The 25,444-nt window shown below is 36.8% G+C and overlaps 1 protein-coding gene across 1 annotated transcript in view; it reads left to right on the top strand.

The window, feature by feature from the left end:
* csmd1 (CUB and Sushi multiple domains 1) overlaps positions 1-25,444 on the top strand; it is a 416,037-nt gene that overhangs the window by 249,079 nt on the left and 141,514 nt on the right. The window contains exons 8-13 of the mRNA XM_023953530.1: positions 812-893; positions 4,676-4,800; positions 9,506-9,627; positions 20,491-20,594; positions 20,863-20,975; positions 25,257-25,439. Of these exons, the coding sequence (XP_023809298.1) occupies positions 812-893; positions 4,676-4,800; positions 9,506-9,627; positions 20,491-20,594; positions 20,863-20,975; positions 25,257-25,439 (729 nt within the window). The remainder of the gene's footprint in view (positions 1-811; positions 894-4,675; positions 4,801-9,505; positions 9,628-20,490; positions 20,595-20,862; positions 20,976-25,256; positions 25,440-25,444) is intronic.

Genomic DNA, 25,444 nt, shown 5'->3' with positions numbered 1-25,444 from the left:
TTTGTTAAATACTTTGACTTTTACTTGTAGCTTGATAAAAAGTAAAAGAAAAAGAGAAGACAAACATTTCTGAAAGCTAACTGTAAATACACATAAAGGTTAGTCACTTTTGCTCCCCGGACTGCAGCAGATGAACACAAGGAGTTGAAAACTTGTAGGTTGCAGATTCAATTCTAGTCTGGTTGCATCAGGAAAGTCATCCCACGTCAGATCCTTTTTTATTGACACAACACATAAAAAAAAATGCTGAGCCAGTTCTAAGATCTGTTTTATGCTGTTTTTTTAAACAACAATGGATTAGATTTATCTGCGCTCTTCCAGACGCTCAAAGCACTTACAATGTGTCCATTATTCATTTACTCCTCATTCATGCTTGGTGATGACAGTGGCTGCCAATTCGCGCCTATGGTCCCTCTGACCATCACCGGGACATTCATACGTATTCACACACTGCAGGTAGGGAGGGTGAAGTTTCTTGCCCAAGGACACAACGACAGTTGACTGGGGGGGAGCGGGATCAAAGTGCAGACCCTTCGATCATTGGACGACCTGCTCCACCGCCTGAGCCACTGCCACCCATTTTAGAGATTTTGCTACTGTTGAACTAGATTCATTGTTTTTACCAGATTTTAGTAGAAAACTACAAAACACCAACCATGATTATGTGAGCAAAAGTGAGACTATTCATTAAGTCACTCATAAAAAGTCATAAATCTGCAGACCTCCAGGGTCTGAATACTGCAAAATCGCAACTATTTAACCGAAGGGCAAAGAGCGTTGTTACTAACTTTTTATCTCATCTTTTTTATAGTAAGTCAAAGCGGTCTTGCTGGCGATGTTTGTCCAGATCCTGGGATTCCAGAAAATGGCAAGAGGATGAGCTCATCTTTCCAGTAAGTTTGTTTTAACACTTTCAGGTTCTCCTGTTCTTCATCATGCTCAATAGCTTTGAAGATTCTGAAGCTCTTCTCACCAAACTGTCTATACTGACTAATCAGCCTATTGTCCTACAACAACGATTATGTTATAAATTCACTTTGCTTATTTTAAAGAATTTTCTTTATTTAAATATGGATCATTTGGTCAAAATAGCTCTAAAGATACTGAAGCTAGCAAAGTAATGTTCTGATATAATCTTTGTTGTAATAGGACTGTTAAGTTATGCACATATCTCTATTAAAGTGTAAAAATAAATACAATAAAATAAAGATGGACTTTCTCACAAAATATTTATTGTTGCATGAGTATCCAGAAGAGTCTTCATTACCAGCTCATTTAAATTATATATATATATATTTTTTTTCTTTTGAGAGATATTGATTTTTACAGAATGGTCTTTTCGCAGAGCTTGCACTTTGTTGATGCTCCCTTGGCAGCCGACTCGCTGCCATGTCGGCATTTACAGCTCGAAGAGAACAAATCTCATTAAAAGGCAGAAAAAAGCAATATTTTTTTCTTCTGAAATGCATTTGTAGTACACTCTTGTGTTAATACAAAATGATCTAGATACTTGATGTCACATTTGAACGTTTATCAGAAGAGTTTTTGAGGCCAGAAGTCCGAATCTGTGAATATCTTTATAACTTTACTGAACTTGCATTTTGCATTCTGATTGTTTGACCCCCCCCGTTCAATTATCAGACACGTATCCGTTTTGCTCACATGCAGCAGCAGATTTTAGCAGTTTTAATTGCCGATTTGAAGTTGGAACTCTAAATGACCACATAAAAATGTTTTTTTGTCAGCTGTGATATTATTTGTCGAACTTTACAGCAGAGAATTTCTACACACGTATGTAAATTTTCAGTGCACACGTTCTCAAATCAAATCTACATGCTCATCCATTTTTTTTTTACACATTCCTACCTTCATAGAAACTACTTCTTACAGCGACTGACCGCTGTCAGAAGTAAGGTTTGAATGAGCTTAAAAATGATTTTATTTTTATACTTTCATTTCTCAACCAAACTTTAGAAACACATACATTTTGTGTGCATGGTTTAGCTGTTGTTGCTAGGATAACTCTCTCCTTTCAAGTCTTCTTTGGTTTTACCTAACTTTGGTATCAGCAGGATTGAGAATTGTCAGTTGGTTTGGGAATAAAACAATGCAATGCTAGCCTTAGGTGAACATATTCACATTCCCTGAACCTCTGGGGTTTATGTCTGACGTGCTTAAAGTCTGCAGTATCTTAAAGTACATATTGAAGGCACTGAAATTCTTTCCCTCTCCTATCAAATCAAGCTGCACATGTATTTTTTTTTCTGTCTTTGAGTCTAATAAACCCCTTGAACTTTCAGTTTGAACAGGAGTGCACCAGTCTGCGCCATTCTGGTCCCAGAAATTGTCAGATGAGTAAAAATATCCCCATTAAAGTTCCAGAGAGACACAAGTGTCTTGTTGTTTTCTCATCACCACAAATAATCTCACCTGCTGGGATCCTGTTGTTTCAGGGCTGGCCTTTATACAAGAAAAAAATTGTTTATTTAAATAGCTAAAAAGTCAAGAGAAAGGGCGAGCTTTCACATTTGTCAGGCCAACACATTAATTAGAGACCTCACTTATGAGAGAAAAATATACGACTGACATCAATTTACTATTTTTTTTTTAGCCGTCATAAACAAGTTTACTAATTAATATAACACTCGCCTCAGCCAGTTGTTATAGTTTTTGAGAAAATAATTCTGAATTTAAATAATTTAAATGCATTTTAGTTAAAAACCCACTCCAATAAATTATTGTATTTTTAGTGTTGTTAACGTGTTCTTTGTTTATTTTCCTCATGATATATATAAAGCAAAATTAAGTTCAAAACTGTTTCTGAGTATTTCTTTATCCAAATCAGGGTCAGCAACCTTTATTACATGAAGTGCCAGTTTGAAATGTTCTCCTTAACAACTGTGCTCTCACCAACTGAAATGCAAACTCTAAGTAAAAGAAATACATAAACATTTCCGATATATCTGAAATGTTAGTTAATTTACAAACAGCAGGTCAAATGGCTTTTTTAAATTTGTTATCGCATTAACTCAAAAGTGCTTTCATAACAACATTGCACAAGGAAAAAAGGTCAAAGTTGAAACGGTATTGCAACTGTATTAGTTTGAAACCATAAGTACTGCATTTGTGGTATTTCATACCTACAGCAATAGAATTGGACACGGCAGAACAAAGTACCATCAATACATCTAAAAACTTCACACCCAGTAACATGAAAAAAATAAGCGTATATTGGCTAAGTCATCTTTTCTTACATTATGAGACAGGGCCTGAGTAACTTCATGTAAGTTAATTCTCTGATGGTGCTTTTATTGCATGTACAACTTAATGTTTTTACTTGTTCGTTATTTTGCTAATTATAATAATTTAAATTTTCCACAATTGGACACCCTCATTATTTATTTTTTTCATCCTCAGTAAATGGAGTGATGATCAGCTGTAATATTCGTTTTTAAAACTTGTTTACATTTCATATTGACATTTGGCAGAACAGAAAGAAAGTCTGGGTATATTCTGACCTTACTTGGTTATTAATCAGCAAACTGAACTTATAACTTCATAAATGTCAGTAGATGTGACACCAAAAACATGACCAAAAACAAACTGTGCAGTCAAAAACGTGAGCAGAAGCTTGTGGATCTGCTGAATGCATGCGGCGCGCTCACGTTCCATCCACAGACGCTCATTTCACCCCACCTGTCATTGGCAAATGTTTCAAAATCACAGGATAATTATTACATTTTCCTTTCACAATAGCAACTTTTTTTTCCTATGGCGCACATTAATTTAAATCAGGCTGATGCCGAAAAGTGGCTGTATCTTTAGGCTATAGGTGGGCGGGGTCACATGAACAACGCTGTGTGATTGGACCCTTTCCTTATGAAGCCATAAGGGGAAAAAAATCATTGTGAGGAGAGATGACCACTCAAACCTGGTTATTTTTGAAATCCGGAAAATAGAAACGGACAACAGATCAAGGCCTATTGTTGTCACACCCCTGAGTGCCACCGCCTTTCCGTCTGCATGCCAACTGTGGCATGCGTGCCTTAGGTTGCCAACCCCTGATCCAAATCATGACCATCAGGAGCAGATTAAAAAATGCCTTTTAAAAAAGGTCTCTTTTGTGATGTCACAGATGTGCTGGGCGTCCAGGAAATTTGTATCCTAGATAATTTGAAAACAAGTTTAAGCAGTAACCTTCATAGAAAAAGAATGTTTCTTGTTTTTTGTAAGCAGCGAGGTATACAGCTTTTTTTCATGAACTTTTTACAGGTTATAACAGGAGTGAATGAACCAAATCTTTATCACAAAAGCTTTCTTATAAAGACATTCAAGATAGGTTCAGCCAGGTGATAGACTGTGGTGAGTGCCAGCAGGAAGGAGCCATTAGACTCACAGACATGCAGACTTTCACTCAGATGGCTGAATGTACCATTCACATGTTAAACAGCAGGCGTTTTGAAAATAGTTCAAAAACAAAATTATTGGAATAAATGGATAGAGAAACATTGAAAAAAGGACAAACGAGTTGAAACAAACAGATGAAGAGAACAAAGAGAAGGAAAATGCAATTAAAAAAAAGGATTCTTTTTTTATTTTCATCGCTGAACAGTAATTAAAGTTGGGATTTTAATCTTTCTTACCACTGCTTTTTCTAATGTGTATCCTCACCTAGAGTGGGCTCCAGCGTCCAGTTCAGTTGTGATGACAACTATGTGCTGTATGGATCTAAAAGCGTCACCTGTCAACGTGTCACTGACACCCTAGCTGCCTGGAGTGACCACAGACCCATCTGCAGAAGTAAGTTTTACCCATTCTTGTTACTAAAATTACTTTGTTTCCCTTAGTGTTTGTGTCTGTGCTTCTATTCTTTTATAATCCTCAGTTATTCCGATTAAACAAGTTAGGTGACATGTAGTCATACTAGAATGCCAGAAACTCCTAACATGTAATTGGACATATTTTGACTATTTTTCTTTTTAGTGAGAAGAATGAGAAATTTAAGATTTAAAATCTATAAAAATAGTTTTTTTTTCTTTTTTTCAAGGAACTTGCCTGGACGTTATCATTTGATAATAAAAGAAAGTCTGTTTGCCTTCCCTATTAAACTTATAGCTAATTTACCTTGAGATCTAAAGAATGTAATGTGCATAATGATTATTTCCAGTAATGAGAAGTGGTGGAATTTAGTGTTCTGCTCACATGAGATGGAGTTCTTTTGGTCAAAGACAATTTTGCGTGACCTTTTGAAAAGTAAGCGGTTAAACCAATCAACTCTGATGAGCTGCTTTTCCATGTGTGATCACTCTACAAGCTCAGGGTTAGCACCATCTTTAATCTGGACCCCTGCAGCTGTGGATAATGAAACCAGACTTGCATGCTCATCATAAAGTAAGATTACATAAATCTAAATATGGTGTTATGGATCTTTAATGTGTTTTTAATAGTTCTCAGATAGCAGTAGGATTACATGGCAATGATGTGTGAGATTTAACATTATGTAACCAGGCAAGACATACATGTTAATGGGATAGAACAATAATAGCTTCTCCATTGTTAGTAAGCATGGTAATGAACATGTACAAAACAGCCAGCCTTGTTTTTTTTATCATTGTTTTACTAAATATTTCTTATAGTTTTTTTTACATCTAAGCAACACCACTTAAGTTTGGTTTCTGTTCTGTGTATGTGGTGTTAACCATAGATCCATGGATCACATCAAAAACTGTTTAAAATTGCACAACCACTGATTTGAGGCTGACTTTTTTCCACAGATCAAACAGGTGACAATAGTCTGACTGGTTGAAAGTAGTTTCTTAATTTACAGCCTCCGGAGGGGCACAGCAGGTGTCTGCAACCACCAGCAGCCTGTGAATGTCATGAATGCTGGCATGTCTCTGAATAATTAAACCAGACTGGCATGCGTCGGCTGCATTCTTCCCATTCATACACAGATGATATTGTTCTTCTATAAAAAAATAAACAAGACTGTATCTCTAAATCCCAAAGAAAGAGGAGCTGTGAAAAAAATCAGGATAACTTATATCAGGTTAACAGCTCCTGATACAAATGTGCACATCTGTATCTATCAATATTTTTGATAAGAGTCATGTTTAGATGTTTAGGAAAAATGTGAAGTTATTACACTCCAAAGCAAAAGGAGTGTTAAAAATGTTAGACCAAAATGAGCTGCTAAATGAAGGAATCCTTAAAATAATTTTAATGCGGTGCAGAAACCAAAGCATTATGTTAAAGTTTTTCATTGTTTACCCCCCCCCCCCCCCAAAAAAAAAAAAAAAAAACTACTACTACTACTGCAAAATCTTAAAGTACTTATCCACCATAAAATCTATGATTATGGGGATTAAGTAAGTGAACTGGTGTAGTGGTTTGCACTCTTACCACACAGCAAGGAGAGCCTGTTCCAAATCCTGGCTGGGCCCTTTCTGTGTGAAGTTTGCACATTCTCCCTGTGCTTCAATAAGTTTTGTCCAGGCACTCCGGCTTCCTCCCACTGTCCGAAAACATGCCTGAACATTCTAACTTGCCCCTTAACTGTGACTGTGTGGTTGTCTGTCTTTGTGTGGCCCTGCTATGGACTGGTGAACTGCTTCGTGTGAACCCCACCCTTCACTTGATAGTAGTAAGCTCCAGCATTCCCATGACTCCTCTACCGGAATAAGTGGGTAAAGAAGAAGAAAGAAGAAATGGAAATTATGCAATTCTTCTGGTGAAAAGATGAGAGTTAACTAAAATAAAAACTGTTCAATAGTTCCATAAAGTCAATTTTGATTTGATAATAAAATGGAAGAAAAAATTATCTTCATTCTGGACTGTAATTCATATGTTAAAATATGTTTACAGTGCTGTTATATATTTTGACTTTTTCTTTTATTTTGAAATCATAGGAAAATGAAGAAGCTGAAAATATGGCAGAGGGAGAATGGGACCATGTGACCCTCCAAACTCCATCTGGAATTTTATTAATTTACACAAATTATTATTATTTTTTACTTGAAGTTGTTGAGTGTTATCAGTAACCACCCTTTGAAGGCATAAAACAATGTTAATGTAGTAAATTAAAATCCAAGCTTGTGCATTTACAATTTAATACATCTGCAAAGAACCCTGGTTTGCTATGGTGCTTTCTGTGCAGCAAAGAAGCAGAGGTTCCTTCTGCCATATGTTCACTGATAATAGCCTGATGGGTTTTTTGCTCCAGGTGGACAGCTAACATACATACCCAAGTGTGAGTGAGTAGGCACTCCCAAATACAGCTGCATTGACAGCAAGTGTCCAAAGGATAATGTCACACACCAAATATCTGCAGCAGGATTGGCCTTGAGCTGTGTCTGTGTGGGCTTGATGGACAGTGAGTCCCTGAGCTCAGACACATACTGTAGGGTCTCTGTCACATCGTGTTATAGCTTAAGTCTAGGTCACTCTATATATGTGTTAGTGCCCACATTGTGTCTGCAAGGCTGCCTTTGACTTTAGAAATGTGCAGAATGCATGATAGGGACCATTCTTGTCAAAACAATGTTGATGAAAAGACAAAGAAACATTTGTTTCCTGTCAGGATTTAGGTATAGAATCTTAAGAAAATGATCCTAATGTTGCTTTTAATGAGCATTACATTCTATTAGTCAAGAAGTGTTTCTGCAAAATGCTCTTGTTATGGCACAGCTCTTTGCTATAAAAACAGGTTTTCATGAAGAAAAGCAAAACTCAAGAGCTACATTTTTGACATGACAGTACTTTGTGTTAATAACTATACATGCACTGTGTTTGACAGTGATCTCTCCCTCAAGATGCATTTGAATCAAAAATATCTGAAGGGTAAAATTACAAAAAGTAAGATGAAGAGAAAGAAAAACAAAACAAAAAATGACGAAAAGCTGTTTGGCAGCTGTGAGGAAGGCAGAAAGGCAAAGGTTAAATATGTCTGTAGTGTACTGTACAGCTCTAGTGTATTGTATTATCTAGTGTGATCACTCTTCCGGGAGTCCAACCCAAGAGCCTCTCCTATTCTCTGCTGAGACTTTTCTGTTAATTAGAGGCTGGTTTCTGAGATAAATCACCATGAAAGTGTTTCTGTGTGTCCATGTAGCTGTGTGCACCACAGTGTTTTTCAGCTCTCTTTTCTAATTAACAGGCAGATCAGTCATCTGGAGTCCTTCTCTCTCTTCCTTTCTCTCCTGATGTTTTCAGCATCTCTTTGCTGCCTCCCTTTTCCTATCTGCTTTCTCTACCCCCTCCTTTTGTACAGTACCATCTTTCTCTTTATCTAATCATTCTTTCCATGTCTGTGCAACCTATGTACCTCATGTCTCTACATTATGTTATCAAGTAGCTTGAAGCTCACTCTTCCATACAAATGAATAGATAGATTGGTCTTACTGAGTCTAGCTACTCTCTTGTGTTTGTTGTATACAGTGGACCAAAAAGTATTTAGTCAGCCACAGATAGAGTAAGTTCTCCCACTTAAAAAGATGAGAGAGGCATGTCTCAAGCATGAGAGACAAAATTACAAAAAAGTGCAGAAAATCACAGTCTCTGATTTTGAAAGAATTTATGGACATTTGTTTATTTCTTTAAACCAACCTCTAGTGGTCATTTGATAAACTGCAACATTTAATATTTCCAGGTTTGTATTGATTTCACCTGTCTCATTATTCATAAACAGAATATAAAATAATGAACATCAACATTTAGACACTCTAAGATAATGGATCCCTAAGGAAACATTCATCTAGTGGTAATTTAACAAACTGTAACAATCTCCAACTTCTGTGTTAGGTTGTGCATTTGAAAACAGTGAGACTTCTGAATTATGGACAAATATTAACCTATTAAAACAAAACAAAATTAAAGAATGGAGTGTGTGTTTGAAACCCCTGGGAACATTCCACCTGCTTTAATAGAATTCTTATGTTAATATTTTTAAACATGTTTTAAAATTCCAACAAGTACAGGGAAAGCCGCTGCCATTCACGCAAAGTAATTGAGAACATTCATAAAATACATTTTAAAAACTCCTCTCAAAATGTGTGCGGGTACTGCAGCAATGTGCAGTTTTGGTGCACGAATTACGTGTGGCCAACATGAATTTCCATCAGTTTTTGAGCTTGATCACATGTAAATAAGTGCAAATAACATTGGCCATAAACAAAAAATTGTGATGATTTCCTGCCTGGCTGTAGAGCAGTGGGCACTCAACTGGATCTAACCACATGAGACGGTGGTTCAAGACTAGGGGTGGTTATAGTCAGGTTCAAATTGGCAGAAATCTATAAGCTCTCACTAAACCTAAAGAAAACAAAGAAAAAAAAATGTAATTAGGATTTGCTGTTACAAAAACTGCATGTTGTGCTTGTAGTGATGACTCAGAACTGCAAGGTTCATAATAGGCATTTGTTCATTATCTGCAGGCATAATTGTTATTTCCGTGATTCTTTTTTAAATTCAACAAATTTTTTTTAATCTTTATTTGCGACTTTTGCAGCTCGGACCTGTGGCAGTAACCTAAGGGGGCCCAAAGGAGTCATAACTTCGCCAAACTTCCCTGTTCTGTATGAAAGCAATGCACACTGTGTCTGGATCATCACTGCAATGGACCCTGAGAAGGTAAATCCGTTTCTCACTTCTTTCTCACATCTTAATGTTCACTTTGGACCACAATGAGTTGACATCACCATTCCAAGGAGAGAATGGGTAGAGGCATATTGGGGATTAAACAGCTTTTAATGTTATTTACTTATTCATATTTAGTTTTACTGTCAAATAATCTCCACAATCCTCAACTAATTTTTACTTTTGTTGTACTCGTTCTTCATTTAAGATAATGATTTTTATTGTTTTTCTTTGTATTAACGTCGTGTGTAAAAATCTGCCATCTTGTGACCAAACCAAAGGAAATTAAAGACCTTTGCATTCTCGTGTCTGTAAGTGACTGTTGCATTACTCCTAATATATATATACATAATGACATATATATATAGAATGACATAATGTAATTGTTATTACATTATACCAGAAGAATAACAAGGTATGCAAGTAATTTGTTTTTGTTCTTTAATGCTTTTTGTTTTCATACTTGACTATAGGTAACAGTATTAAACAGTTTTGGATTTCACCCAAAGGAACACTCGTTATATACAACTTGTGATTCAGGGATAGAGATAATATACATATGCATTTTTTGTTATAATATTTTTTATAATTTTTACTGAGTATTTCAATAATGTATCTTTTTTTGGTATTCTGTGGTCTATTCTCTTCTTGTCTTAGTTCTGACACTCAAATCTTTTGCCTCTGCTGCCTCCACCTCGCCGCCTGCGTTTTTCTTTAAATGCCACTCCTCTCACTTCGCCTTTGAGTTCTTACTGCTTTTCTCTGCATTGCTCTTTTACAATCCACTTTGTCCCTCTATCATCAGCTTTCCTCCTTACTCTTTGATTTGTATAAAATGTTAGGCTCAAAGATGAAGAGTGGAGAAAGGGATAGGCAAAAAATGAAAATAAGATAGCAGTGCACTCATTGACAGTAACTGAGGAAAAAAAGAAAGGCAACAAGAAAAAAAACCGGACCAGTGCTTCTTCATATCTAGAAAGCTTGCAGTGAAAAGAGAGTACAAAATGACTGAATGTGCAAGCAGGTACCTGACATCTGACACCAAAGTTTTCTCAAAAGATGGATAGAAATGGAGTCTGCTCACCTCTGAGCCTCTGCTTGCAAGGATTCAGAAATGGTGAGATATAATTGCAGAGGAGAAAAACAGAGAGCCTAGAAGAGAAATAAATTGACTTTTTATTCTCTTCCCTGTCTTTCTGACCTTGCTAAAGAGACAATGTATTCTAAAAGACTTAGTGTCGTGCTATGGCGCAGTGTCTATGTTACTGTGCAGATCAGTGAAATCTATGCAACTGCAAGGCTCTAATGGAGTCCCTAATCTATGTCAACCAGATCAAAACGTGTTCTGCATTTTCTCCAACAGACACAAAATCCTTGCTCTTTTATACTATTTTCACATATAGGGAGACTAAAAGGTCAAAATGAACCAAAAATGTATCAAACATTTTTTGTTGTTTTCTTTTAGTTATACCATTTAATGACATATGGCAAGTTCTCACTTAGGGTTTTGAATCTAAATACATCACACCTTTACATGTGGGTTTGAAAACTTAGAGATTATAGAGCTCTTAAAGAATGGGTGGTAATAATACATTTTCAGTAGCTGCAGTTGCTGGTTCTTGTATAATGCCATCATCTACAAACATAAAAGACGCTATAAGAGTAAAACAAAGTTACAGAAAAAAGACACTGAATAATTCTAAATCTGACAGAATAAAAAAAAACAGAATAAATTAGATCAGACTGCAGTTCAATATTTATTTTTTTATGTATACATATACATAAACATTTGTATTTTTTTAAATAATAATATAGTGTAGTATATATCTAATAAAAAAGCTGAGGTATTACCGAAAAGTGTTTTTTTAAGGTAATTTTTTGACGGATATTTTTCAGGTTTGTATTCAGATAATGAAATATTTGTCTGAGCCTCCCTGTGCCGGTCCCCTGCCAGGATAAAATACAGGGCTGTGTCAGGAAGGACATCAGGCGTAAAAAATTTTGCCAAACCACTTATGTGAATCAGTGAAAGCTGATTTGCTGTGTTCCCCTAAAGGGATGTGTCAACGTTTAACTACTTTGTTCAGTCTCGCACAGCTTTCCAGCCACAAGTGCTTGATACCTAGAATTTCCAGTCAAATGTTAAGCTGCTATTACATTTGACCAAAATAGAACAACATTCATAACAACAACAACAACAAAAAAAAAAAAAAAAAAACAAGGATTAAAGTGCTGAAATGCTACAGTTATAGTTTAGATCTCAATCTAATAGAAATATTGTAGTGAGTTTTACGGTTTGCAGAAATGACCAAAGACCCCATTAACAGAAATATTGAAAAAACCAGAAGATAGCTTAGTGCAATGATGATGACACAGACTCAGCAAAAAGGATCAATAAGGAACAGAGTAAATAGCCATTAATGTTCATTATGATAGGAAGACATTGACTGAAACCTATCTGTATGACATATTTCAATTTACAGCTTTTTGCTATTCTGCTTTTTGATTGCAGTTTGGCACTCTGACTCCATAATTCATCCCTGGCTGTTGCTCTGGCCCTCATTTCTAATTCTAAAACCTATCTAACTGAAGATTGTCCATGCAGATAAATTGACACCCTAAGGTCAAACAATTCAGTTTGGTGCACACTAATAATAGCGGTACTCAGACTTTATTTTATTGCAGAATTCCTGCGCAAAAAATAGTGACCTAAAATCACAGACTTCAAATGAAGCACGTAATGCTATCAAGTAGCTGTTTTGCAAAGCACTTTGTGGTTTATACAGCTCCCACAGTATTGCAGCAAAAGAGCAGCATGCGGCTCACTTTTATGAAGTGTCCGGCAGCAAGTCAACAGCACTCAAAGTTGTTTTCAATCCTCAACATGAATTATTTTAGCAGAGCTCGCAGTTTGTTTATTTTACTAAAACAAAAGTGATCAGGGAACATCTCTGTAGTTTTTAGGCTGCATGGGTTTCATTTTTGGGGGAGGGGGGAATCTTAAATTGCTAGACTCTGAAACAAAAGACTTAAAATGAAAAGCCTTTCCGACTCAACTCGAGGTACAGCCTACTGATAAGAACACTGCACCCTCCACTGTTTCATGAGTCTTTTTCATTACAGTGCATATGTAATGACCTTAATACACACATCACTTGAAAGAATGTTAGTCTCTTGAGACCAGATTGCAAGGAATTAGGCCATTTTCTCTTTCCGTCTCTATTCATGTTGCTACTCTTCTCTGTTTGAACGTGTTTACTTTTGACTCAGTGAGCAGATTGACATTATGTGGTATATTTCTTCAACTCACTCATCATCAGATGCTTTTTTTTTAAAACCCTATTTTGATTCTTCACTGTTTAAAGCAGCTCACTTAACTTACGTGTTCATAGATATTCAGGTTGGAAGAGGTACAGTTAATCAGGGCAAGGTGAATCATGGTTCACCTATGTCCCAACCTTGTATCTACACTTGTGGTCTTACAATAACTCTCAAATTAAAGATTTTTCTGCTACGACCCCATATCGTCACTGAATCCTAAGACTTGCAGGTCGGGCAGACTGTTAATGATGGTAGTTTATCTGTGTTAGCCCTTTAATTACCTGGCCATCTGCCCAGGGTGGCAGTCTTTACCCTTGGTCGTGTGCACTGGGACATGTTCTTAGTGGTGACTTGCAGAAAAAAATCACATAAACACAAATGAATACAAGTCTTAAAATAATTTCTATGGGTAGGTAATAGCCCACCATCAAGAATTGCAAACCCTAACGCACTTTCCCAGGCAGGGGCTCAATAAAACATATTGAAATGTATCATTTTGCTGCATAGTGGGGAATATGTGAATATTTATTTGTAATAAACAAAGGACAGGTCTTTAAGTGGATTTATATTGTCCTTTGAGTGGACAGAGTGTTCCTTAGACCTTTATTAGACTGAGGGCAAGATGATCTTTAAAATGACAGCAATAATAACACTAACAATGTTAATTAGCAAAAACAATGTACTGGTATTTAAAATGAGACATATTGTTTGTGTCTTTCACCTCTTTAAAGAAAAAAAAAAGCAAAGTCACCTGTGTTCTCAAAGATTGTTTTTATTTTTTTTATGTTATTTTAAACTTTTGTTTTAGACTGGAAGGCTAAAAGTAATGTGTGGGAAGCAAGTCCCAAACTGCTTGTGTGGCAGTTCAACGGTGACTCAACATAACGGCTCAATCTCACAAAGAGAATTCGAGTTTACTCTGCCTTCAGGGCAAGTGTTCTTTCTATGTCTAATACTTTTGGATAGAGGTCACCTCCCTTCTTTTCAGTGCTTCTCTCAGGCTCACAGGGAAAGCATGCTTTTCTAAATTCTCTTCATGCGTCAAAACAGTGCTGATTGCTCTGCTGATTCTATTGATTTATTTTGCATCAATAGGTTAGTCCGGTATGATCAGCACTGAGTGAGAGGTAAAATGAGAAAAGAGACTAAAACCAATCACTTCTCTATTTTAATCGTTTTAGTACTGATTTATAAAACTAGTAAATGAAAACCAATTCAATTCAACTCAGTTTTATTTGTATAGCCTAAATTCACAACATCAGTCGTCTTAATGGGCTTCTTACCGGTAATTGTAAGGTAAACATATAATCGAAAAGGACCATAAATGCATAGAATTCAATAGGACAATACTAAATTTTAACTAAACAGACTAAACTAAACTGGGCATCCCTGCCCTTAGACCCTTCTTCGCGGTAAGGAAAATCTCCTAAATAAATGGATTCCGGAAAAAACAAAAAAATCTCAGGGGTGCCCACATGAAGGAGGGATCATCCCCCAGGACGGACAGGCGATGTACCAGAACTCATAGAGAAGAATTAACTTTACAACTCTACAAGTACATATTTAAAGTCCAGCAGAGGAACTTCATCCTTATGGAGTTTGGGGACGGCTGGGGGTGCGAGACGAGCTTATTCCATAATTCAGATAAAGGTTGTTTAGGGTTTGATACAAAAGTGTTTGGTCAAAAAAAGAAACATATTGTTTGCTTCATTACCAGGAAATTAATAGCACACATGAGCCTTGTTTCCACTCAGGGGTACGGTCCGACCCTGTATTTTGAGCGTTTCTGCTATAAAATGTACCCATTAAGTCCCATCAAAGCGTACCATTTTTTGGGGCCCTTTGCTTGTAGATCCATAGAAAAATAGAACAGACCGATAAGGGCGGAGCTACTGTTGAAACATTCATTCGCTGAAGGTCATTAGGACAAAAGAAATCGCCAATAGATCGCTTTTCGCCGCCCTCAATCTCCTCTCAGACGACATTGAATGCTTTAATGTATGAAGTACCAAAAGGCAAGTGGAAAGAAATGAGCCACTTGATGACCTCCATTGTTGTTGTTAGCTTCACCCCACATTGCTGTGACTGTCCAACTTTGAGTGGAATTGCTCACCTGAATTGCCTGGACCATTCTAAACTGGACCGTACCAGACTACTCAGTGGAAACAAGGCGTTTTTAACTCATCCTACAAAGAAACCTCTTCTTCAAGTCACCATTGTACAGAGCCCGTGTCCTGACATTAAGATATAAGAATTTATCTAGTTCCCACAGATTAATATCTTGTTCCCACAGATTATTATTTCGTTCGCACGAAATACTATTCCGTTCCCACAAGATACTATTGCGTTCCCTCAAAATACTATTCCGTTCCCTCGAAATGATTAACTCGTGCAGGAATAATAATATTCAGGACTTGTCTTTTATTAACTTTAGCAGTCAGTTGCTTTACATTCGAAGGCTATAAGGATACATGCTAACTGACTAGCCGATCATTGATCCTGTTATTAATTACGTCATAGATTTACAGCAGATACCTTCACATTTCTGTCTGTGTGTGTCTCATTACATTGCATTGAAGACACGGAGGATGTTTAGAGAACAGATTTATTTATTTTAAAAAGCACAGAAGCATCCATCGTATTCACGTTCACATCATCTGGCAGTGGTACGCCCACCGGTCATCTTGCTGCAAAAGCAGCTTCCTGCCGCTACTTCCGTGTCTCTGTGAGCATTCAATAGGGGTAAAAATAAAAGCAAGAATGGTCGATCTGTTATTGTCTCGATGAAAATCTAAAAAATATCATATTAAGCTGGCTGCTTCGCCTAAAGCACTTACCTTTTGCTTGTAGCATAACAACAATAACAGTATGTCACGTTTCCCAGGATGCTTTGCTGCCAATCATTGGCCAATCACCGTGTCCCTGTGACCAAGGTCTAACAACAAGACCAATGATTCGCAGCAAAGTGAACGTGAATACGATGGATGCTTCTGTGCTTTTTAAAATAAATACCGTATTTTCCGGACTATAAGTCGCACCGGAGTATAAGTCGCACCAGCCCAAAAATGCATTATAAAGTAGAAAAAAACACAGATAAGTCGCACTGGACTATAAGTCACATTTTAACTTTCACAACCTTATATGACACAATCATAGCAGACTGTTTATCTAATAATTTCACAGTAATTTTTTCTCAAACTTATTTATTTATTCTTTTCATGAAGCATCATTGGCTAACTAATACTCTGTTTTCATCCTGTATTTGTAGAAACAGTTTTCACTTTTATTGAATTTCTGAATCTATGAAATCATTGGAAAATAGAATATTATGTTGTTAGCCTTCAAGATCTTACTGTAAAAAAAGTTTGCTGATTCTCTGAGTCACTTAACATACCTCATACATCAAATTGACCCAGGAACATCATCTCTGTTCCTCACAAATGAACATAACAGGAGGGTTAACAATGTATTTATTTCAATTTATTTCTAATATAAGTCGCTGCGGAGTATAAGTCGCACCCCTTGCCAAAACTATGAAAAAAAGGGCGAGTTATAGTCCGGAAAATACGGTAAATCTGTTCTCTAAACATCCTCCGTGTCTTCAATGCAATGTAATGAGACACACACAGACAGAAATTTGAAGGTATCTGCTGTAAATCTATGACGTAAATTAATAACAGGATCAATGATCGGCTAGTCAGTTAGCATGTATCCTTATAGCCTTCGAATGTAAAGCAACTGACTGCTAAAGTTAATTAAAGACAAGTCCTGAATATTATTATTCCTGTTCGACCCTAAACTACAATATCAGCTGTCTGACAACAGACCAGCCAGTTGCCCAAATGCCGGCATACATCAAAGAGCTCTGCGGCGGCACTAGTAGTAGCCTAGCAGGAGCTATCGTATGACAAAGCAGCCTAGTTATCATAAATCTTTTGATATTTTTCATATATTCATTGAGACGGTAATAAAGTGATCATTTTTGTTTTTCATGTTCCTTTTTTGAACGAATATGGGTCACAGAGACACGGAAGTTACCGCTGAAAGCGGCTTAGTTTTGCCGGCGTACAGAGAACATATCCGCGTGTATGACTTATGACGTGAATAATTACTGCGTTCGAACGGATTAATTATTGCGTTCGCACGAGTTAATAATTTCGAGGGAACGGAATAGTATTTTGAGGGAACGCAATAGTATCTTGTGGGAACGGAATAGTATTTCGTGCGAACGACATAATAACCTGTGGGAACAAGATATTAATCTGTGGGAACAAGATATATTTTTATATCTTAATGTCAGGACACGGGCTCCGTACCATTGGAATCTATGTCAATCTGAATATTTGTTGTGATAAAAATGCATAAAGAAACTGTAAAATCCATTGTTCCGTTTCTATCTAACTGCTTGGTTGAATAATTTTATTTTATTATGTAGGCTTGGATTAATCCTTGTTCTTAACAATGTTTAAAAGAATAATATTCGACTGTTAAACTCTGTAACATTTACAGCATATTAACCCTCAAACAGAAAAAGTCACCTGTCCTGACAGGTGAATTTAATTATCCAATCTAACTTTTTATGACAGCGTGATTCAATTAAAAATTTAATGACAATTTGATAAACACAATAAAAAAACAAAGTTGTGTTGTTGTTTTTTAGTCTGCAAAATGGAAGGTCTACTATACTTTCTTTTTAAATATTTACTCTTACAAATTTATTTGAATAAACATTTAAAATGAATAGATAATTTCACAAACAGAATTTCAAAGTTAGTTGTAAACATTACTACAATTTTGACACTTAGAGGTTTGGGAATCAAAAACATTGCTGCTTTTCTTTTTAAAAGCTGATTTAATATAGACATTTCACCAGAGAATGTTCAGTGCTTTTTGGAGGCCTATTAGGGGCCCATACAAACATGTAAATGTGTTGCCCTAACACCACAGATGAATATATGTTTTTGTACTGATGTGCTTTGTGGACAAATAAAGTTACTTTTAAAATAAATGGTTTGTTTGTGGGGATGATTGCATCACAAATTCTGGTGCATACAATGACAGTGTTTATTTTGAAACTGTTTTACTTTTAATTGTAACTGCTTGACCATAGTCCTGTGTTCTAGACATCATTATTTCTTCAGCCAACCTTCAAATGAAATGGAAAACGCATCACCCACTAAACTATAATGGTTCATTAATGTTTGGCGTCATTTGTTGTTAAGCAATAGTCAGTGCCTCACAATGTCATTTTGCCTCTTCTTCCTGTTACTCTCTAAGTCCTCTTTGCCTGGGGCTTTAGCATCAAGAATCCACAGGAAAAGTTACTTTTTTTTTCTCATCTATGGTGAGTTTATTTCCCTGTGTCTTCAAAGCGACTTTATTTGCTCTTCCAGAAAATGTATTGAAATCTTCCTGTCATAAAATTGGGTCTTTTGGGATACTGTTTATGCAAAGCTGGCTAAGTTAAACATGATGAGTGATTTACAGTAAATGTGTATCATGCTCTAATTATCTTTGTTGCCATTATGGCAGGTAATCCTTCAGATAAGCCATTTTTCACAATGATGAAGCACAGTCAGAATCTTGGCAGTTCATGACTGTTCCTGGCATGTAGAAATAGCTTTCACAGTTCTTCTCACCTGATCCCAATCACCAGATTGCATGTCCATGGTTCATTTTAGGGCCCTACAGTAATGCACTAGGACCTAGCTTAATAAGAGCAGCCGTTTTTTTTTCACAGAGTATCCCTGAACACAGCAGAAATTTGCCATCATCCATACTGCCACGGTGTGATGTATAGCTAATAAATAATGGACAAGCAGCAAATAATGGAATACGAATATTGCCGCATTTGAGAGCGCACAGCAGATTGATGAGCTGATGCTTTGTGCATGCCACTACAGCCACGAGTGTGCCTGCAAGTCAAGCATTTAACAATTAATATCTCAGTGTTCAACAACAGAAGGGTGTGATTGCAGGGTAAGGAGTGTTGTTTACTCAAGTAACTCTTTTTTTAACTTGGATTAAAATTAAATATCTGCCAAATCTATCCATAGCTCAGGATTACTTCACTTAATTTCTTCCATTCTGGAAAGATTTCTTTGTTTAAAATACTAATCTGTCACTTTTATACTGACGGCAAATACACCTGTTTTCTTTTGCAGTTTTAATGTTTTAACAGCTGAATACATCTTTGCAAATACTGCTTTTATTGTAACTTTTAAGTGAACGGCCATTCGTTTATATTTTTTTTCAGTTTCTATTTATGTGGTAACATTTTTAAAAACTTTATTTTAGGCGGATTAAAAATAATACAAACATGTCAAGTAATTTATGTCATACATCACATCATATTTTATTTTATTCCCTTTGGAAGACAGCCTAATTTGTTTCCAACCTGTGATCTCGATGTACATTTCATATCAGAATGAGAAAAAGGAGTCAGGGGAGAATCCCAATTAGACAGTGCAGACAAATGATGTTTCAATAGCTTGCCACTGTTACTCCCTTTATTTACCATCAGGTTTTATTTATTTTTTTATTTTTATCACGGTGGTTGATGGATGTAGCTTAAATTACCAAATTAGGAAGTATCCGGGGATGGGCAACTCCTCGAGGGCCGGTGTGTTGGCATGATTTCCACATATCCAAGCCCAACTCATGACTGATTACCTGGTTTAGGTGTGTCCAGCCAATCAGAACATGCCAGAGTATGTTAAAAACACGCAGGAATGCACCTCTTGAATCCAGGAGTTGCCAATCCCTCAGGGATTCCGAAAAATCCAAGCTAAATCTTGAGGAAGCAGACAGCTAGATATTACCAATTTGGGTCCCAGCCCTGTTGTGTATTGATGTCTTATTTACAATGTTGGAGTTGTATTATGATACATATGAGAAGTGCTATATACATAATTATTGGCTTGATTTCTTTGATTTGACTTTAAAGTGAAATAACAAATCAAGACAGATCTCACATGTGGACCCATTTTATTTAGTGAAGTTCAGAAATGAGTGGAATGAAACACATGAAAATGATGAAGATAACTCAGTGTTTGCACGTACAGGTATAAGAAGGTTGTACGGGGGAGAAAGGTAGAGGAACAAGGGAAAAATGCAAGCAGGGCCCTAACCCACTTTTCTACATGAGTTATAAGAAAAGTTCAAACTTTAGGACTTTAGACTGTTATTTTTTTTCTGGTATAGTTTGTTCTTGTTGTGTCAAAACAATTCTTCCTCTCTTTTTGCCCATGCAGTTACAAAGTCGTGGAAGTCGGCAATAGCTGTCAAAATCTATCAGTTTTAATTAATATACTTCAAAATACACTAAGTAACATATATTTAAAGGCTTAAGAAGTTGGAAAGTAAAACTGTGAAGTTCTTTGGTGCTATCATATACATGTATATATTGCGATGATCAACCTCCTTACGGTACCGTGTTATTTTTGGTTTTGCCTGTTTCTTCTATATTTCAAATGAAGGTGTTTTTGATGACTGCTTTTGCGTTTTTCTTCTTTTCTCTTTTTTTCTTTTTTACAGGTTATAAAGCTGTCATTTGATTTTTTTGATCTGGAGAGAGCATACGACACACTGACTGTAGGAGATGGTGGGAAGATAGAAGATACTCGAAGGGTTCTTGACATGTAAGCTTCAAGTCATATTTTCTGATCTACAACTGACTTGTCATCACTTTATGATGGCTCTGAAAAGGACATCTGTAGACATAAAATGCTACAGCATTAATATGGACTGCATGTACTGTGTCAATCGTCTGCAATGTTCATATTTGAACTGTTCTTGTATTTGGAACCATAATGAGAAATCAGCACATAGATTAGAAATGCAGGGAAAGGTTTACTGATATTTAGGTAATGTTGTTGAACAATGTGGTTTTTTTGTGCTTCTGTATAGACTCACAGGCTCCAGTGTACCTGATCTCATAGTCAGTTTGTCCAATCAAATGTGGCTCCACTTTCAATCTGACGACTCAGTGGCTTCTATCGGCTTCAAGGCAACATATGAAGGTATATCAACCCATCCCTCAATTTTTAAAATGTGCTGTTCAATGTGATGTTCAAATGTGCACAATATGTTAACTTTTTGCATATTTCATTGAAAATTAAATGATGTTTTGCCATTTTTGGCAAATTCCCATTCTTTAAAATATGCCTTCATATCATAATACTGTCACTGCCATGCTTCACTTTTAAATTACACATGTCTTTTACTGTTTGTTTGTTTGTTTGTTCTTACAATATTAATCAAACCCTTTACATATGTATATTTCACTTATCTCTAAGTGACCCAGTATATGGAGTCTTACAAAAAAAATGCTTTTAGATGTGTTTTCACTTTAATTCTCCCAGGATGAGTACTTTATCTTTATTAAAGTTTGGCTTGGTTGTTTTAAAAATTGAACAGCATAGAACAGAATAGCATTTGAAATATCAATATTGATGAATGTGTTTTTTTTTATTATTCAATTCTTTTAATTTTATTTGTATAGCCCAAATTCACAACAACAGTCGTTTTGATGGGCTTCGTATGGGTAATTGTAAGGTAAACATAAAATCAATAGTATCATGGATACATAAAATTCAATAGGAAAACACTGAATTGAACTAACTAAACAGATTAAAATAAATTGGACATCCCTGCCCTTAGACCCTCCTTCACGGTAAGGAATAACTCCTAAAAAAACGGATTCCGTAAAAAAACCTCAGGGGTTCCCACATGAAGGAGGGATCCTTCCCCAGGATGGACAGGCGATGTACCAGAACTTATAGAGAAGAATTAACTTATCTAACCCTACAAATACATATTTAAAGTCCAGCAGACGAGCTTCATCCAGATGGAGTTGGGGGGACGGTCGGGGGCGTGACTCGAGCCGGAGACAGGATCCACAGCCAGGTGTAGGAGCAGGAGCAGAGACGAGCCAGAGACGAGATAAACGGTCATGTACAGGAGCATGGATGAGCCAACTGGAATCTGGAAGCACTCCCACTCCACAGGAGGGGAGTGGGAAAGAGGGACAGTACATGAATCGCACTGTACCAAACAGAGGCATGGAGAACTAAATGATGAATAATAATCAAGAATAGAGAAGAGAAGGAGGGTAGAAGTAGATGAGAAAAGAGGACAGAACCCCAGTGCACCATACTTACCCCAGCTTCGAACTTTTAGCAGCCTACTTACAACTAATTGTTATTGTTATGAAGTTTAATTTAAACACATTAACATTAAGTTAAGTAATCTCAGAATACTACCTAGTCTGATAATAAGCCTGTCCAAAGAGGAATGTTTTCAGTCCAACTTTGAATGTAGAAACTGTGTCGGCCTCTCTTACATGAGCTGGGACTTTATTCCATAAAACAGGAGCTTGGTGGCTAAACGCTCTACCTCCAACTGTACTTTTACTAATTCTAGGAACCACAAGCAGTCCTGCATTTTGGGAGCGAAGTGTTGTACTTGGATGGTAAGGCACTATGAGGTCTTTGATATAGGATGGGGCCACACCATGTGAGGAGCCAGTGAAGTGAAACTAACACGGAGTGATGTGATCTCTTCTGCTAGTTCCTGCTAACAATCTAGCTGCTACGTTCTGAACAAGCTGGAGACTTCTTAAGGAACTCTTAGGACATGCTGCCAACACAGAGTTACAGTAATCCAGTCTAGACGTAACAAATGCATGGATGACTTTTTCAGCATCACTCTTAGAAAGTATATTTCTGATCTTAGCTATATTCTGCAGGTGAAAAAAGGCAGTTCTACACGCCTGAGATATGTGAGCCTTAAATGATAAATCCTGGTCAAACAAAACCCCAAGGTTTCTAACTGTGGAATTGGGGGCTATACTTACGCCATCCAGGGAGACAATCTGAGCAGACAGAGTATCTCTGAGGTTTTTTAATGACCTCAGTTTTTTCTGGGTTCAAGAGAAGGTAATTCATTGTCATCCAGGTCTTGATGTCTCTGATGCAGGCATTCAGTTTCTCTATATTTTCATTCTGGTCAGGTTTCATGGATAAATACAACTGCGTATCGTCTGCACAACAATGAAAATTAATTCTATGTTTCCTGATCATGTTTCCTACGGATAGCATTTAAAGCATAAACAGGATGGGACTTAAAACTGAGCCCTGTGGGACTCCATAGTTAACTCGAGTGCACTGAAAGGAATGTCCATTTACATTAACGAACTGGTACCCATTGGATAAATAGGATTTAAACCACTGGAGGGCAGATCCTCTGATCCCTATGTCATGCTCTAAACTTTGGAGTTAAATAATGTGGTCGATAATGTCAAAGGCTGCACTGAGGTTCAACAGGACCAGAATAGAAATTAATCCCTTTTCTGAGGTCAATAACAAGTCATTAGAGACTCTAACTAGTGCAGTTTCTGTGCTGTGGTGAGGTCAAAACCCAGACTGAAAGTCTTCAAAGTGGCCATTGTCACCCTGTAGGTGGCAGTGAAGCTGCCTAACTACAAATCTTTCTAGGACTTTAGAAATAAAGGGGAGGTTTGATATTGGTCTATAGTTGGCCGAGTTGCTAGGATCTAAACTGAGCTTTTTCAGAAGAGCTTTAATAACTGCATATTTAAAAGACTGTGGCAGAACAACATTTCGTTTCGTATTGCATTTACCTTCAAAATTATTAATGCTTTATGCTTTAGAGAAAAAAGATTTTGACAGTAATTAAGGTATTTTTTTTCTGTGTTAAAAAGTAACTTTGAATGAGAAGTTTACCAAAGTGTCACTAATATTGATGATGACACGTGTCAGTCATTTTGACAGTGAGCTATGGTCCTGTAGCACACAAAAAATCGATTCATCCTTTCAGAAATATTCTGTTCTTGTGATAGGTGCATTCAAATTAATGAAGGTGAAGAGATCATAAAAACAAACACACACTTTGAGGACTATACTAGAGCAGATGCAAAGTCTCAGTGGAGCATGTGTTACACAATGACAGATTCCAGTCAGAAGTATCGCAGTGCCGTAATGCAGTATTGAATGAGACAGGTAGCAGACACTCTTTGGCACCTTGGAAACCACCTCAACTGGCTCTTCTTGAAATAAAGGAGTAGTGACTACACCTAAAGCCTCTCCCCAATGGCTAAACTGCACTCCCCATTACTGAGGACAAATCCAGCCACTTTGAGGAGGATTGTTTTCTTTCTATTACTGCCCAGGGTGGTATAGTAGAGGATAGCACATATACTCCAGACTTTCTGAACTAAACTTTAAAATTCTGTTTATTTGGAAGAGAAATAAAACTTTTTTTTTCTTGAATACCCAAGAAATCTTAGTCATAGCACAATTAAGCCCAGCCTGTCTGAAATCACCCAAATTTTGATCCAAAAGTGAGTCAGGCCTATACTTCTAACCTCAAGGGCACACCAATTTGCAAGATTTGTTATTTTCTTTTCAAAATTAATTGAAAGTCATCTTCTAAATGATTTCCCCATCTAATTCCTCACACATACCACTTTTGAGTGGCTTGGTGACAGCCAAGTGGGCAGTCAATGTGGTCTGTCAGCACCTGTCAGCTGCCTTGGGTGTCCCATGAGACTCGCTGGCCACACAGGATAATTTTTTTTTTCTTGGCTTGCCAGCCTCTCTCACCTGTCTGTTCACCGCCGGGTCTCAGTATTGCTGCACTGTTGGCAACGACAACCTTGTAACCACAGCTGCAGTCAGCTACATCAACAATGTTCTGTAAAAACAAAGACTCATAATACATTGTATGACATCCTCTGAAAATAAATTCCAAAATGCATTTACCTCTCATCACTAAAGACAGTATCAGATAGTGATCACTTTTTAAACTGAAAACTCACAAACTTCAACAATAGGGCTATATTCTTAGATGTAGTTTAAGTTTCCTAATTGTAGTTTGAGTCTTAAACATATAGCACACATTTATTTCAGTGTTCATATGAAAAATATACACCTAAATATAAACATGTATTTTGCTGATGCTGAAACATATTTGATTAGAATAGAATTGAATAGAATAGAATAATTTGTTGATACCAAACATCTGAATGTCATTCAGCAATTTTTATTGCAAAAAGAACAAAAGGAGAAAATGTAATAACTGAGCAATACTGTTGAACTGAACGAGGTGTCATATTTGCTATTCCTGTAATTATTCTATGGATTTGTCTCACTTGCTGTCAACACAATTTGTAATTTCCGTTATCAACACTTCACAAACAAAAGCATAAAAGCACTTACTCTGAATGTTGCTGAGTCCCTTGCTGACATCAGCTTAGAAACACAACTGTCTGTGTGTTACAGAGATCGAACAGGGAGGCTGTGGTGACCCTGGTGTGCCTGCATTTGGTCACCGTAGTGGCGATCATTTTCAACATGGTGACGTGTTAACATTCTTCTGCCAGGCAGCCTTTGAACTTGTTGGTGAAAAAACCATCACATGCCAGCGCAATAACCAGTGGTCTGGCAAAAAACCCAGCTGTGTCTGTGAG

This window comes from Oryzias latipes, chromosome 3 (genome assembly GCF_002234675.1).
Source record: "Oryzias latipes chromosome 3, ASM223467v1".
Classification (NCBI taxonomy): Eukaryota; Metazoa; Chordata; class Actinopteri; order Beloniformes; family Adrianichthyidae; genus Oryzias; species Oryzias latipes.
Note: the sequence above shows the minus strand (reverse complement) of the source record. Positions and strands in the feature narration are given on the sequence as shown.